The 17,318-nt window shown below is 45.9% G+C and overlaps 1 protein-coding gene across 4 annotated transcripts in view; it reads right to left on the bottom strand.

Annotated features, from left to right (window-relative positions):
- Nucleotides 1–17,318, bottom strand: part of ANPEP (alanyl aminopeptidase, membrane) — an 80,690-nt gene that overhangs the window by 54,967 nt on the left and 8,405 nt on the right. For 3 of the 4 annotated variants that reach the window (XM_078771344.1, XM_078771342.1, XM_078771343.1), the window contains exons 2-6: nucleotides 15,445–15,672; nucleotides 15,165–15,307; nucleotides 9,721–9,848; nucleotides 9,478–9,604; nucleotides 2,548–2,702 (exon numbers count right to left, since the gene is read on the bottom strand). In XM_078771344.1, coding sequence (XP_078627470.1) covers nucleotides 2,548–2,702; nucleotides 9,478–9,604; nucleotides 9,721–9,848; nucleotides 15,165–15,307; nucleotides 15,445–15,551 — 660 coding nt within the window. In that variant the 5' untranslated portion in view covers nucleotides 15,552–15,672. Of the gene's footprint in view, nucleotides 1–2,547; nucleotides 2,703–9,477; nucleotides 9,605–9,720; nucleotides 9,849–15,164; nucleotides 15,308–15,444; nucleotides 16,226–17,318 lie in introns of those variants that run through there. The other variant, XM_068107664.2, reaches the window with a different exon arrangement.

The following is a 17,318-nucleotide window of genomic DNA, read 5'->3' on the forward strand; positions in this document are numbered from 1 at the left end:
ATGTCCAGAGTAGAATGACCTGGTCTGAATCCAAATTGATGATCCGAAATCAAGCCATTGGAGAAGAGGAAGGATTCTATTTTGAAGCGATGATCGATTCCATGACCTTGCTGATTATTGGGAGCATGCTGATTGGTCTGAAGTTGCAAGGATCTGTTTTTGCACCTTGTTATGTAAAGCAGTAATGTTGGCTGATTTCCAAGCTGATGGCAGATGACTGAGCAAAAGAGAGGGTGAAGAGAACAGAGAGAGGGTGAGATAGAGCGGCAGAGCAGGATTTTAGGAACTGTGGGCTGATGCCGCCTGGTCCAGTTGCAGAATCAGAGTCGAGGCTTGAAAGAAACTTCTCCACCTTGTCAGGAGAAAAGAACACAGAGTCCAGGAGCAGCTGGGTTCAACTGGGTAAGTTGGGTACAGAGAGTGATGGGTTTGGGACACCAGATCTTGTGGCAAACACGGAGTTGAGGCATTTGGCTTTTTCACGTGCGGTGTCAGCTGTGTAGCCCTTTGAGGTAATGGAGGGGATGGAGGGGGAACAAACACCAGTAACGGATTTGACCAGACGCCACCAGGATTTGGAGGAGGGAGACAGGTTTGAGAGTTCAGTCTTGAAAGGAGAGAGATATTGTTTCAGGGCAACTGCCTCACCACAAGATTCAGTGTACCATGGACGGGAGGAAGGGTAAGACAACTGAAGACGAGATGGGATAAATCTGTGCATGAGAGAGAGCAGTTTAGTTTGGAAGAATTCCCAGGAAGAGTTGATGTCAGAGGCAGTAGAGATGGGAGACCAGTCCAGATGATTGATGGCTGCTTGAAGACCATGCCAGTCGGCCTGAGTGAAATGCCAGACTCGCCGACGCTGAGGATGCTCTCTGAGAATGGCCAGAGAGATGTCCACTTTAACAAGCAAATGATCGGAAGAACCGATTGGAGCAGAAGAAGAGCAGCAGACATTTGCAGGGATGTTTGTCATAACCAAGTCTAGAAGATAAGATGCTCCGTTGACTGAGATCCGGGTCGGGAAATTGACAGATTGTGTCAGTCCCAATGAGTCGCAGAAGTCCTTTGCTGAGGTGCCATGGCTGGTGTGAGAGGTACCCACACCCATCCAGCTGGCATGATGACAGTTGAAGTCGCCACATACGAGGAAGAGAGAGAGTTGGGATGAGTGGATCGAAGTTGGTCCATGTTGTCAGACAGCGTGATGTAAATGGAGTTATCACTGTTTGGAGGACGGTACAGAACACATATGAACAAAAGGTGGGAGCGGAGAGGAAGCGGTAGCCAGAGGTACCCCTGGGGGTGAGGTGGAGGGCAGTGCAGGGAGAGTGAGAAAGAGAGTTTTTTGATAAAGATAGCAAACCCATCACCAGGACGAGGCTCAGGTCTATTATACCGGAGGAGGGAGTAACCAGGAAGATATATTAAGGAATCAGAGACATCTTGAAGGAGGAAAGTTTCTGTTAAGCAGATCAAGTCTGGTTTGTCAGAAGCAACCTGTATGGAGAGATCAATCAGGTTTTAGCGAAGGCCCCAGATGTTTGAGGTCCATACCATTAAGGAAGAGGGAGGGGAAGCATCGGGTACAGAACAGGGGAGGGGAGGGATAGGGTAAGATGAGGGGTGAGAGGAGGAGGTAAGGAGAGCTGTTGATAGTCTGTCAATGATTGCAGAAGAGCTAGGAAAAAGGGAAGGATGAGGAGGACAAAAGGTTTGATGGTGAGGGGAAGAGGCACAGTGAGGTGTTGTTTGAGAAAGGGGAGGGGCAGAGCAAAGTAAAAGGTTGGAGGCGGTGGAGGTATGAGATTGAAGGGAGAGGAAGTGGGGAGAAGGCAGCTTTGAGGAGGAGGGGGGGGGGGGAGAATTGGAGAAAGATGGTGGGGGGGGGGGGGAGATTAGAAGGCGAGGCATGGGGGGGGGGAGTTTTGAATGGGAGGGGCAGGGGGGGGGAGTTTTGAATGGGAGGGGCAGGGGGGGGGAGTTTTGAATGGGAGGGGTGAGGGGCAGTTTTGAAGGGGAGGGGTGAGGGGGGATTTTGAAGGGGAGGGAAGTGGGGGGAGGGAAGAGGGGGGAGATTTGAAGGGGAGGGGTGAGGGGGAGATTTGGAGGGAAGGGGTGAGGGGGAGATTTGAAGGGCTTTGGGCCGAGCCTCTTTCATAAAATAGGGCTTTGGGCCTAGTCTATCGTCAAACAGGCAAAGAGTTCCATGGTGGTAGATTTTCTCGATGATGTATCTCTTTCTGGGGTTATTGTTCTGCTAGTGCAGAGAGCTAGTTGTCTGGTATTCTCAGGTATTTGTCTGGTATTCACGTGACACTGCTTGCTATCTCAGAGTGTGACTGCTGTGTGGGCAGCAGCTCCTCTCAATATAAACTAATTCACGTGACCAGGTAAGTATTTCAATGCCGTATGTATATCTTAGACTACAAAGGGCAACATTGATTGTATTACAGGAAATACTCTAGATATTAATACAAAGTGAAATGCTAGTTTCAAAGTAAAATACTCGTAAAAAAGTAATAACACAAGAGGAGCTGTCCTTACCTGGTGAGTGAGTTCATGCGCAATAACAGAGACAACCCTCTCCTTATTACTCTCAGAAGATTCGTTTTTATCGTAAAGAAGAGCCGTTTCACGGTATGTTACGAGCCCCCAATTTTCCATGGCTCCCGCAGCAAAGTCAGGGATGCCGATTTGATCTATGCACAAAGGCAAAATACAGAGCATTGTGGGACATAAAGCAATGTATTTTTACGACAATTTCTACAGTACAGGTGCACCACTGCATTTACATTTGTACAATACCAATAAAATAAATCACAAGGAACTTCAATGCAGGAGGAGACCATTAGGCCGATCAAGCCAATGCAATCCGTGCCAATATCAAAGTACCACCAAATCCCACCAATTCAAGATACCTCTCTAACTCAATTTTAAAACTATACCAGCAGAAGTACCCGGCATTGCCGGGCGGAGGAGGGGAGGGGGAGGGGGAAGGGGCGGGGAGGAGGGGAGGAGAGGGGGGGAAGGGGAGAAGAGAGGGAGGGGGAAGGGGAGGGGAGGAGAGGGGGGAGGGGAGGAGAGGGGGGTAGGGGAGGAGAGGGGGGAGGGGCAGGGGGAGAGGGAGGGGTAAGGGGAAGGGAGAGGGGGGAAGGGAGGGGAAGGGAGAGGGGGGGAGGGGAGGGGGAGGGGAGGGAGAGGGGGAGGGGGAAGGGGAGGGAGAGGGGGAAGGGGAGGGAGAGGGGGGAGGGAGAGGGGGGAGGGGAGGGAGAGGGGGGAGGGGGTGGGGTGAGGGGCAGGGGAGGGGGGGAGGGGAAGGGGAGGGTAGGGGAGGGGGAGGGGAGGGAGAGGGGGGAGGGGGAAGGGCAGGGAGAGGGGGGAGGGAGAGGGGGAGGGAGAGGGGGAGGGAGAGGGGGAGCGAGAGGGGGAGAGGGAGGGAGAGAGGGAGGGGGAGGGGAGGAAGGGGAGGGCCAGTCAACAATGACGTTGCAGTTCTCATGGTCGGAGTGCAGCACAACAATCGCGACATCGTCCAGCATCTTCGCGACAACAGCACGAAGCGGCTTTTGGAGACTCACCGATCCTGTGATGCCCTCCAGTACCGGCGTTGCCGGGCGGGGGAAGGGAGACCCGTACATTCTCAACCCGTACATTCGCCCTCTCGACTCAAGCTCACTCGGACAAAAGCCTCGCACAAATTACACCGTGAAGGCCCAATGGCCATGTCTATGCCACAAATCAAGTACATGAGCGACTCTGGCGCACTGAATTGAAAATATATAGAACGCTCATACTCCGTGAAAAGTGTAGCCGCCGTGTCGCCATCTTGGTTAGCACGACTCGACCAACTAGCTTCGCGGATCTCGTTTGTTTTGAACGTGTCCCAGATTTTAAAAGCCAGACAACTGTTAAAATGCCATTTTGAGCGGCAATAAACTGCTCCAATCGGTTACGGAAGGGTTGTGGAAAGACGTTTCACAGCTGTTTCAAAGACGTTTAATTCATATCGCACAAAATCGACACAAAACACGATCACACAAAAGGTGAAAAAACGTAATCGCTTTTCGCTCTGAATTACGTGCAAATGTGTGACGGAAATCACCATCGCCCAGCATCGAGTGCCAACCAAGATGGCACCCGGTAGCTGCATCTCCACCTATGTGGTGTGAATGGCAATGGTCATTGATTCGATATATTTTCCGTTCAATGGTCTGGCGGCGGGGATGGAACATCACGTGATCGCTCTGAGCGAATCAGCGAGCTGCTCCGGCACATGCTGAGATTCCGTGTATAATGTTCTTCGCTGAAATGCGCTGAGGTAAATATGAATTAAAAATATGGATCTCGGCAAATATTTTTAGGTAGGCCATGTCCTTCCCAGGCTCAATGGCCATGTTTGTGCAAAATATCAAGTACGTGAGCCTCTCCGTTTAGGAGTCTATCGGTAACATTACACACACACAAACTGTGTTTTATGTTCAATGGTCTGGCGGCGGGGATGGAACATCACATGATCGCTCTGAGCGAATCAGCGCGCTGCTCTGCCACCGGCTCAGATTCCGTGTATAATATTCCTCGCTGAAATGCGCTGAGGTAAAAATATGGTAAAAAAATATTATGAAATAATTTTTTTTAGGTAGGCCATGTTCTTCCCAGGCTCAATGGCCATGTCTATGCCAAATATCAAGCACGTGAGCCTCTCTGTTTAGGAGTCTATCGGTAACAGCGGCGGGGATGGAACATCACGTGATCGCTCTGAGCGAATCAGCGCGCTGCTCTGCCACCGGCTCAGATTCCGTGTATAATATTCCTCGCTGAAATGCGCTGAGGTAAAAATATGGTAAAAAATATGAAAATTTTTTTTTAGGTAGGCCATGTTCTTCCCAGGCTCAATGGCCATGTCTATGCCAAATATCAAGCACGTGAGCCTCTCCGTTTAGGAGTCTATCGGTAACATTACACACACACACACACAAACTGTGTTTTATATATATAGATACTGCTTCTGCTGTCACAGCTACCTTTGAAGGGAAACTATCGACTTGCTCTACACTGTTCCCTCACTATGGCAGCTATATTGTTCTTATATTTTATTTTTTTGTATACAAGATGGAGGCTTGTGTAAGAGCTAACATTAATGACAAAAAAAACAAACGTACACATAAAACATAGGGAGCGGGAGACAAGATGGGGAGAGGGGAAAGCACACGACCACAACATTTGAGAGCAGGGACATCGGGAGATCTGTGGGAGGGAGGAGGCATGGGAAGGGGGAGGGGGGGGGGTGGGAGAGGTAAAAAAAAAAAAAACACATGGAAACTGCTAAGACTTCCAGGAAAGAAGTTGGTATTTCAGAGAAGTGTATCTGGGGTGAATTAACGGGGGTAGAAAAGATCAAGGTTTTGGATGGGGGAAGATAAGAGATGGTGGTGAACAGCTGTTTGAAAGACCTGGAGGGAGGTGTGGGATTGAAGAGAGTGAGGGAGTTTGTTCCAGAGGCGGGAGAAAAGAGAAAGAGAAATATGGCAGGTAATATGCACTTTATATGGTGGTGTAATATTTATACTGCACATTTCAGAATCTGTGTATGACATAGCATTGCATGTGGTGGTATCATGGGTTACAAGACTATTTCCATTTTGCCTTGTACGGTAAATGCAAGAGTGGGAAAACAGCCTATAGTATTATTCTTGCACGAGCGTCCACACTCATGGCACATAAACTTGGGGTCAACTGTCATCATGGCTGCATCTTTACTTCCGACACCGACGGTGGATGGAGGTTATGTTTTCACCCCTGTCTGTCTGTGAACAAGATATCCCAAAAAGTTGTGGACGGATTCGGATGAAATTTGGCAGAGAGGTAGTGTATGTGACAAGGAAGAATCGATTCCATTTTGGCGAATATCCGGATTCGGATCCGGCTACTAGAATTTTTTGTGATTCTTCACCATTGTGAGATCGGGCCAAAAACGATACATAGCAGGATATCTCAAAAAGTTGTGGACGGATTTGGACAAAACTTGGTGGACCAGTTGGGTGTGTGACAAGGACAAATGGATTAGATTTTCGTGAAGATCTGAATATGGATTCGGATAAATTAATTATTTAATTTTTAAGTGATTCTTCATCATTGAGAGATCGTGCAAACAGCGATATATAACACGATATTTTAAAAAGTTGGACGAATTATGACTAAACTTGGTGGACGAGTTGGTGAGGTGATAAGAACAAACCGATTAGATTTTGGTCCAGGTCCGAATCCAGATCCGGCCTATCAGTGGGATACAAAACAAACTGTTCAGCCTGGCGGAGGTTTGCTCTCTACCCAGTGCCGTTCGAGTTCCTTCTGAGATGATTTTGTAGCTGATCTTCTATTGGCAACTACTCAAAAATAATGGCTCCATTATGAATTAAAAGCTCACACCTGCTTCTGTCTTGCGCATCAGCTTCCCAGGCAGCATTTTGGTTAACGTTAGCACGTCTTTTCTTCACGGAGGACAACTCTCTTGGAGAGACAGGATATTATTAGTTTTAATATTGTTTTGTAATGACATTAATATTATACTATTATCATTAGCGTTGTTAAAGCGGCCTTCGAAAAACGCCACGATAAAGCTATCTTAACACGGATATACACCACAACACGCAACCCCATTGGCGGGGACAACCCCCTTAGGGAAGGGGCAAATTAATTCTCTACATCCTTCATTGTGCGACCCTTGGTCCTCCTGTCAAGTTTGGTTGAGATTGGATAAGTAACGACCAAATGAATCACGGTCAAAAATCGTCAGACAAAGACAGCGTATTTTAGTATATTTTAAAAAACCACCTTTAGAGGCCATTTTCCCCCGCAAAGCGGGGGTTGGCCTTTTTCGGGAACCATGGTTGTTGTTGTTTTTTGGTCCCCTTTTTGAAGCAATGTTTTACGGCCGGATGCCCTTCCTGACGCCAACCCTTTTTGTCGCCTTTTACGACAAACAGGGAATTACCAGTGAACTGGTACTCATCACACTATTTTAGTATGATGGTCCATAAGTAGTGTCGAGTGAGTAGTGGACAACCAGTAGTTTTACCTGGGTTTTTCATGCTGCTCCTGTGTGCATTCACACTTACATTACATCTCTGCATTGTTTCACAAACATATTGAATCGCACATTTGCTACAGATCAATAGGTAAACTATATTTGAGGTTTTACATGTAATTAATTGGTTTCTTTCAACTTGTAACATCTAGCCGTTACTGTACAATTAAATATATTGTTTGTGGCAAATATAGGACAAGTTTTGCAAATGCAAATCCCACATCTACACACTTTGCATTCGGATAAGTCACAGACACAGTCACAGACACAGTCACAGTCACAGTCACAGACACAGTCACAGTCACAGACACAGTCACAGACACACACACACACACACACACACACACACACACACACACACACACACACACACACACACACACACACACACACACACAACATTTGGAGAAAATTGTATACAGAGTTCACATTTTAAGACCTACAAAATAAGTAGTAGCAATGATAATAAAATAAATGATAAAGCGTCAGGTAAATCACTCAAAGGTGAGAAGGTTGTTCTGGATAGAAGAAGAAGAAGAACCACCTTTAGAGGCTATTTTTTCCCCCAGAGCAGGGGTTCTGAAATCCATATGAACCCTTGCAATTTAAGGGAGACAATGCAGTTTGAAACTATTGCCAGGCTGTATTACAGGCGTAATGTTGTGAGAAAACGCATATTGGACAGGGATTCTATTATGAATTCAGTTCACTTATTGCCAAATTGTCCAAGCACAGCTGTGCCGCTGATGCACCATGCCTCATGCCGCATGTATCATGCCATGCATCATGCCGCATTTGCTATGGGCAAAGAGACCAATTTCCAAATGCATACAAAATCTCCATAAAAGGGTGAGGATGTATTCTGGTGTTGGATATTCTGGATCAGCTTCAGCTGATCCGTCTTCTACCGACTCCTCTCTGGCCTTGCCCCCCCAGCTCTCTCTGGGCTCTGTCTTGCAAATATTCCTACAGGTCGCACAAGATCTGCCTGCAACCCTCTTATGGTTAAACTGCCAAAATCAAGACTCTCTGCTCACCTTCACTCCTTCATTCCTCTTTTCTCCCGCCTCTGGAACAAACTCCCCCACTCCGTTCAATCCCACTCCACCCTCCAAGTCTTTAAAACAGCTGTTCACCACCATCTCTTATCTTCCCCCATCCAAAACCTTGATCTTTTCTACCCCCGCTAATTTCACCCCAATTCCCCTTTTTGAAATACCAACTTCTGTCCTGGAAGTCCTTGGTGTCCTTGTGTTTTATACTTCTCCCTCCTCCCCCCCCCCCCCCCCCCCCTTCCCATGCCTCCTCCCCCCAGGCCCTCTCCCTTCCACACATCTCCCTGCTCTCGGATGTTGTGTTTGTGTGCTTCCCCTTCTCTCCCCATCTTGTCTTCCGCTCCCTCTTTTTGTATATTTTGTTTGTCTGGTCGATTTGTTTGTGAAGTTAATGTTAGCTCTTTCACGAGCCTCGATTCAGTATACAAAAAAAAAAAAAAAAAAAAAAAAAAACGATAATTCCAAACTTGTAAATCAGCGATAATTCCAAACTTGTAATTGATAGCATCCACAACATTATCGAAAGGTATAAAGTTAAACTGTCCATCAACTTGTGATTTACCCACATTTCACCTTTGATATATTTCCACATTATAGATGACAAATTCACAGCCATGTTGGCCAGAGTGGTCGATAAAGCATTTACTGGAGGTAGTAAGGTGTTTATTAGACTCCACAAACAAGGACGATCTTTTTGATAAAGGAAAGTATCTTCATTTAACTTTGCAAATAAATAAACTTAAAGTATTTCATTTTTTTTTCTTGAACAAGGGTTACTTTACCTTTGGCAATATGATACTATGACAGTAGGCGAGCTATCGGATATGTGTATATTTGCATGCGTGTGCATATGTGTATGTGTGTGTGTGTGTGTGTGTATTTACAAATCATCTGCTGAAGTTTAAAGGCAACCAAAATGGTTCTATGCAGCAAATATGTGATGAGGCATTCCATAAATTACTGGTATTCAAGACAGGAATTTGCAAATACAGAACCAGCAAAAAATGGCCTTTTTTTTTTTTGAAAGGTACCAGGATTCGTTAATATGTTCAAGAATGGTTTAATACCCTTAACATCTCCTCATGATGGATGATGTATGTAGTGTATCATGCATTGCCTTACTTAGCACCAAATAGAACACACACACACACACACACACACACACACACACACACACACACACACACACACACACACACACACACACACACACACACACTCTCTTCCTCTGTCAGATATCAAAACAATCGGTTCAAATTTTGTAATCAAACCGTATATTACAAATACGTGTATTAAATTTAAAAAACAATGTGTGACAAGTGGTGATCAACTTACCAGACTTGGGGAGAGAGTACGGGAAATCAAATAAAGTTCCAAAATAATCAAGAACTTCCTTAGCAACGCGCAAGGCACGTGCGGCTCTCCCTGCTTTAATCTCAGATTTCCGAGCGAAAACTCTGACCTGAAAGAAGAAAGCAAATCGGTGTCATAGTTTTTGCCTTGTAGCAGGTGAAATACTGTCATCACTCATCATCATGTGTAGAATACTCACCACTAAGCACCTAATTGAGTGCCTACCAGAAATGTGCTGTTATCTTCTATGAAAGTGAAATCTGAGACGATAAAGGCCATCAAGTACGTGGACATTTTCGGAGTTTGCTCAAACTTTGTTGCACACCAACCATCATTGGTTATTGAGATGCTTGCTGCAAATCACAGTGAATGTACATGTGAATGGCACTCTCAACACAGTTTGCACTCATCTAATCGTTATACATTCTTTGGCATTTTCTATTAATACATCTTATTTTGTACTAATACCATATGTGTGCATAGGTGTGTGCAGTGCGTATGTGCGTGTACATGTGCATGCACATGCGTGTACATGCGCGTGTACATGTACGTATCCGCGTGCGTGTACGTGTACGTGTCCGCGTGCTTGTACGCGTCCGCGTGCTTGCACGCGTCCGTGTGCGTGCATGCATCCATGTGCGTGTATGTGTCCGTGTGCGTGCATGGGTTCGTGTGCGTGTATCTGTCCGTGTGCGTGTGCATGTACGTGTCTGTATGCGTGTGCGTGTATGTGTGCATGCGTGTATATGTGCGTGTCCATGGGTGCATGTCCGTGTATGTGTGCGTGTCCGTGTGCGTGTCCGTGTATGTGTGCGTGTCCGTGTATGTGTGCGTGTCTGTGTATGTGTGCGTGTCCGTGTGCATGTGTGCGTGTGTGTGCGTGTATATGTGCATGTCCATGTGTGCGTGTCCGTGCATGTGTGCGTGTCCGTGTATGTGTGCGTGTCCTTGTATGTGTGCGTGTCCTTGTATGTGTGCGTGTCCGTGTCCGTGTGCGTGTGCGTGTCCGTGTATGTGTGCGTGTCCGTGTATGTGTGCGTGTCCGTGTATGTGTGCGTGTCCAACTGTCCGTGTATGTGTGCGTGTCCGTGTATGTGTGCGTGTCCGTGTATGTGTGCGTGTCCGTGTATGTGTGCGTGTCCGTGTATGTGTGCGTGTCCGTGTATGTGTGCGTGTCCGTGTATGTGTGCGTGTCCGTGTATGTGTGCGTGTATGTGTGCGTGTCCGTGTATGTGTGCGTGTCCGTGTATGTGTGCGTGTCCGTGTATGTGTGCGTGTCCGTGTATGTGTGCGTGTCCGTGTATGTGTGCGTGTCCGTGTCCGTGTATGTGTGCGTGTCCGTGTCCGTGTATGTGTGCGTGTCCGTGTATGTGTGCATGTCCGTGTATGTGTGTGTGTCCGTGTATGTGTGCGTGTCCGTGTATGTGTGCGTATCTGTGTATGTGTGCGTGTCCGTGTATGTGTGCGTGTTCGTGTATGTGTGCATGTGCATGGTGTATGTGTCCATGTGCGTGTGTGTGTCCGTGTGCGTGTACGTGTACGTGTCTGTATGTGTGTACGTGTCCGTATGCATGTACGTGTCCGTATGCGTGTACGTGTACGTGTCCGTGTCCGTGTATGTGTGTGTGCGTGTATGTGTGTGTATGTGTGCGTGTATGTGTGTGTATATGTGTGTGTGTGTGTGTGTGTATGTGTGCGTGTGCGTGTATGTGTGCGTGTGTGTGTGTGTGCGCGTATGTGCGTGTGTATATGCGCGTGTATGTGTGCGTGTATGTGTGCGTGTATGTGTGCGTGTCCGTGTCCGTGTGCGTGTATATAGTCAGGTGAAAAAGTAAGTACACCCCATGTAAAGTTTTGACTTTTTCAACATATTTCAACATACAGCTATTTGATCTTCATTTCAACAATATTGATAGATAAAGGTGATATAATATAACAAATATCATCAAACATTTACATTTTTTAGTCCATTGTATAATTTAAATAAACATCAATGCAAATTTCGCATATGGAAAAAGTAAGTACACCCTTGGCTCTAATCGGTGGTATTGCCCCCTTTGGCAGAAACAATCTCAAGTAGGCATTTCTTATAACTGTCTACCAGTCTCTGACATCGACTGGGAGAAATTTTTGCCCACTCCTCCATGCAGAATTCTTTCAGCTGTGGGATGTTTGAGGGGTTTCTTGCATGCACAGCTCGTTTCAAATTCCCCCACAACATCTCGATGGGATTTAGATCCGGGCTTTGACTTGACCATTCCAGAACCCTCCATTTCTTTCTTTTCAGCCATTCCTTGGTGAATTTACTGGTTTGTTTAGGGTCATTGTCATGTTGCAAGGTCCACCTTCGGTTGAGCTTCAACTTTCCGACAGATGGCCTCACATTATCCTCAAGCACCCTTTGGTACAATGAAGAATTCATAGTGATGATGCTGGTGAGCTGCCCAGGCCCTGATGCAGCAAAGCTGCCCCAAACCATAATATTTCCACCACCATGCTTTGCAGTTGGTATCAGGTTCTTGTGGTCAAATGCTGTCTTTGGTTTTCGCCAAACATGTCTTCTGGTACTGTGGCCAAATAGCTCTACCTTTGACTCATCTGTCCGGAGCACATTGTTCCAGAAGTGCTGGTCTTTGCCTAGGTGTTCATTGGCAAACTTTAGTCTTGCCCTGATGTTCTTTCTGGACAGCAAAGGTTTCCTCCTGGCACACCTCCCATGTAGATCAAATTTTTGCAGGCTTTCTAATGGTAGACTCGTGCACTTTGACATCAACAGTGGCAAGAGCTACCTGTAGGTCCTGTGATGACATTCTGGGGTTCTTAGAGACTTATTTCAGCATCTTGCGGTCTGCTCTCGGGCTGAACTTGCTGGGGCGGCCTGGCCTGAACAAGTTGGCAGTTGTTTGGAATCTTCTCCACTTGTAGATGATCTTCCGGACAGTCGAATGATTGATTTCAAATTGTTTGGAGATCTTTTTTAATCCCTTCCCAGACTCGTAGGCATCTATAACCTTCTTTCTGAAGGCCTCAGAGAGCTCTTTTGATCTCGGCATGGTGACGCCACACATTTCAACAACAGAGAGCAAACCAAACGAAATGTCTGAGGTTTAAATAAGACAGGTTCCTCCAAGATCCTCTCTAACGATGTTCTAATCATTTGCACCTGAGCTGGTGCACCTGATTCTAATTTTAGGTATTTGAAGTAGTGCTAAATGTAGGGGTGTACTTTCTTTTTCACGTGACTGTATGTGCGTGTCCATGTGTGCGTGTCCATGTGTGCGTGTCCATGTGTGCGTGTCCGTGTGCATTTACGTGTGCATGCACGTGTGCATACAGGTATTTTATAAACTTTTATTTTTTGAGGTAGCGAGTGATGAGGTGCAATTTACAATGTCTCGCGTGAATATTCATTCATCCAGCATGAGGATATTAATTTTTTGCAAGCGGGGGCTATTGTGCAGCATTGTGAGAAAGTGAGGATTGGGGGGTCAATGCACACTCCTTAAAGGTTTGTGCACTGGCACTCACATTGCGATGGTACACTTAGAATGTTTTTAACATCGGCAAAATTAGATCATTCAACATTTGATCATTGAATCATTCAACAAACAAACTTTGAATCTCTGAATTTGGTTACAAGTTCCGTTTATCTTTTTCATCATTCAATTGACAAAATTTGACTCCAAATTTGTATCAATACCTCCATCCACCAATAAAAAAGGCCTTTGTACAGATTATCAAGGTACAATCAGAGTTGTTATAATATTTTAATTAATGCTATGTTATATTTTCACCCCAGTTTGTCTGTTTATCTGTTTGTCTAACTGTCTGTGAGCAGGATATTTCAAAAGGTTATGGACGGATTTGAACAAAACTTGGACAGTTTGCGTGTGTGAAAAGGACAAATTGATTAGATTTTGGTGAAGATCAGGACCCGGATACGAGCATTTTTAAAAGTAATTCTTCACCATTGAGAGATAGGGCCAAACTGATATATAGCACGATATATCAAAACATTATGGACGAATTCGGGCAAATCTTGGTGGACGAGTGGTTAGGTGACAAGAACAAGCCAAATAGATTTTGGTTCAGGTCCAAATCCAGATCCGGCCTATCAGTGGGATAGAAACCATAAACTGTTCAGCCTGGCGGAGGTGTGCTCTCAACAGAGTGCCGTTCTTGTTTGTTTTTTTTGTTGGTGTTTTTTCTTTTTCTTGTAGAAGATCGAGGCTCGTGGAAGAGCTAACATTAATCACAAAACGACAAACTGACACATAAAACATGAGATAAAGGGAGGGGGAGACAAGATGGGGAGAGAGAGGGAAGCACACACATACAACATTTGAGAGCAGGGACATCGGGAGATCTGTGGGAGGGAGAGGGCTTGGGGGGAGGAGGCATGTGAAGGTGGGGGGTGGGAGAGGTATAAAACACATGGACACTGCAAGGACTTCCAGGAAAGAAGTCGGAATTTCAAAAAAGTGGATCTGGGGTGAAATAACAGGGGTAGAAAAGATCAAGGTTTTGGATGGGGGAAGACAAGAGATGGTGGTGAAGAGCTGTTTTAAAGACCTGGAGGGAGGAGTGGGATTGAAGGGAGTGGGGGAGTTTGTTCCAGAGGTGGGGTAAAAGAGGAATGAAAGAGTGAAGGTGAGCAGAGAGTCTTGATTTTAGCAGTTTCACCATAAGAGGGTTGCTGGCAGATCTTGTGCGACCTGTAGGAATATTTGGGGGACAGAGCACAGAGAGAGCAGGGAGAGCAAGGCGAGAGAGGAGTCAGTAGAAGACAGAAAGACCACCAACCTGCCTGCAGTGAGTGAGTGAAAGGCCCTCGTAGTTCGCTTAATCGCGGGAGATTCCAATGATTCTGAAAGCTTTGGTTTTAACAGCGTGAAGCCGAGCTAGGTGTGAGGCAGGAGCACCAGCCCAGAGGGGAGAACAGTATTCCATTGAACTGCGGATGAAAGCCCTGTATGTGGCGAGGAGCTCAGGTGTGCCAAGGAAGGACTTTGCACGACGGAGGATGCCCAGTCGGCGACTGGCTTTGGAGGCCAGATTTCAAATGTGGTTTTCCCAGGAAAGATCATGGCAGATAGTGAGACCCAAAAGCTTGAGTGACAGAACTTCTTGGAGATGTACATGTATATGGCAGGTTGTTGTGTGGTACATTTAAAATTAATCAAGCACACATTAAGCATTATGTGATCTTACAAGTTTGAATGCATCAGTGAATATTTTGAGTTCTCCTTCATACATACAAGAAGTGGCGAAAGCAGAAAAGTAGGCACATCATGACATACCAACCCATCATTACCTGCCAGATGATTACCACATGTGCCAACCTGTGATCATATGCCATCCCCTACCCATCGTCGCATTCTCACCTGCCACAAGACAGTCTCATTCATGCCAGCATTCAATCACAGTGGATTATGCACTTACACTTTCATATCGCTATTGATTTTACCATTAAAAAGGCCATTGTACAGATTACAAAGGCATAATCAGGGTTATTTATATATATTATTTTATTTTTTAATAACCCTCTTCTCATTGCTTTCACTCTAAAAGTCAAACACACAGTTTCCATTCACTGGGAACTTTAACCTAGGTAATGTGTTCTTCAACATAACATAGAGGCCTATTCCAGGTAACTGTCACAAACTCACAGCTGACGGGCATGTTGGACAGAGGGACACGCTCGCACTTGTGAATCAAGGTGACATTAAATGTCGCCTTCATCTCTGGTTCGTCGAAGCAAGGAAAAGCTTTGCGAGCATCAGCCGGTTCCATTTGGGATGTGGCCATTACCCTGGGAGAGGAAAGGAAGGAGAGGAGTTAGTCCAATGTGACCCATCCCATTGAGGTCCACCCAACGATACTAGGCACCTGTATGGTGGACCTGCACATCGTTTCCATAGATGAACTATTTACTGTTGCAGAACTCACTTTGGTTTGCCATCTTCCACATACTCGCTTCGGTAAAATCCAGATAGGTCATTGGCGAGATTTCCACTGAAGTTTGCCTTAAAGGTATACGACTCGCCAGATTCCATATTTCCATCATCCAGCTCCAATATCAGGTACTGCTGCTTTGCATCGTTCTTAGGGGTGATGCGTAGTTCTTTCCCTTCAGCATTGAAGAGACTGATCTGGTCATCATACTGGAGATTGTGGCTGTGGATGAACAGAGTGGATGTGTTAATTTCACAATTCATGAGGATTTCCACATTACCAGAAAAGGTGTAATTGCCTTCAGTTTCCGGGTCCAGAATTGGCTTCAGCTCCAGGTTGTAATGAACGGGAACGACATTGGGAGGGAGGCGGTAGGAATATGAAGCCTGAGAGGGAGTGGGGGTCGACGGCTCGCTCGTTGTTGTACTTGGAAATGGCTTGGTGGATGCTTCAAATGTCGACGACTTGATCGGTGCTCGAGTTGTGATGTCACATTTATGATCACATTGATCTTTCTCGGGTAATAGTCCCGCCAGAAGTCCCACGGCCACGATGATCACAATCACCGCGAGTCCTAAGCAAATTGCCACCTTGGTACTGACATAGTAACCCTTTCCCATGGTGCCCAGATAAATGAAGAACGCAGAACTAAGACAGCCTTTTATACGGCGAATTTGAATCGGACATTGACCTCGCAGCTCCGACACGTATCGTAGGGTTTAAATATTAATGGGTCGCACGCGAAAAACACAACAACAATTTGATGCTGGTAACGTATGCAAAGTAGCAGGTGTTGGCACAAACCTTTCCTGAAAAATCAAAAGTTAAAAAACCCAGCACATTGGCCTCATATTGTTGATACACTTTCTCATGGTCTCAACCCCTTGTGGACCGCACTACCTTCAGTAAAACCATCATCTCGTACACCATGTTATCATGACCTTGCAATATGCACATCTGACCTTTGTGATTTGCACAAGTTTTATCATCATTTTTGTATCTACATGCCATAAACTACCCAATAGGGTACACCTCGAGGCTCCTTTATGTCCTTATTCCCTGACACCAAGAACATGATTGACAGAAAGGAGACATGCTACACTCCCATGCCATGACAGGAAGGGAAGGGGTATTTAGTGCAAAATAAAAATTAAAAAGTACAAAACCTGACCTATGGCTCAACACAACCTTCTTCCACATAGAGAGATGTTAAGTATGTTTCCATACCCCTCACCCCCACTCCAAACCAAACCCCTCCTTCTATTCCCCAATCCAAACTAAATCCCTCCTATGCCACACCTCAAACCCAACCCCTCCTCTCTCCCACCCGAAAAGTCCAACTCTAAATCAATATTCCTCACCCAATCCCCAACCCAAACTAGTAAGTTCCTCCTCTACCCTCAACTGAACACCTCAATTACCACCCCAAACTAAACCCCTCCATCTCTCCTTAGTCCTCATTAAATCCCTCCTCCTATCCTCCACTAGCCCCCCCACATTCCACATTAAACCCAAATCCCCCACACCAGGAATAACAAGGAACACTGGAGCAGAAAGAGGCCATTTTGGCCCATCATGTTCGGGTTGCACCAACTCCATAAACCATCACCCATCTTGGATCCACATACAAACTATCGGAAGTTCTGCCAATATCTCCAACTCCATAAACCATCACCCATCTTGGATCCACATACAATCTATCGGAAGTTCTGCCAATATCTCCAACTCCATAAACCATCACCCATCTTGGATCCACATACAAACTATCGGAAGTTCTGCCAATATCTCCAACTCCATAAACCATCACCCATCTTGGATCCACATGCAAACTATCACAAATCCTGCCAATATCTCCAACTCCATAAACC

The sequence above is a fragment of the Myxine glutinosa genome, chromosome 2, assembly GCF_964187855.1.
Source record: "Myxine glutinosa chromosome 2, kmMyxGlut1.1, whole genome shotgun sequence".
Classification (NCBI taxonomy): Eukaryota; Metazoa; Chordata; class Myxini; order Myxiniformes; family Myxinidae; genus Myxine; species Myxine glutinosa.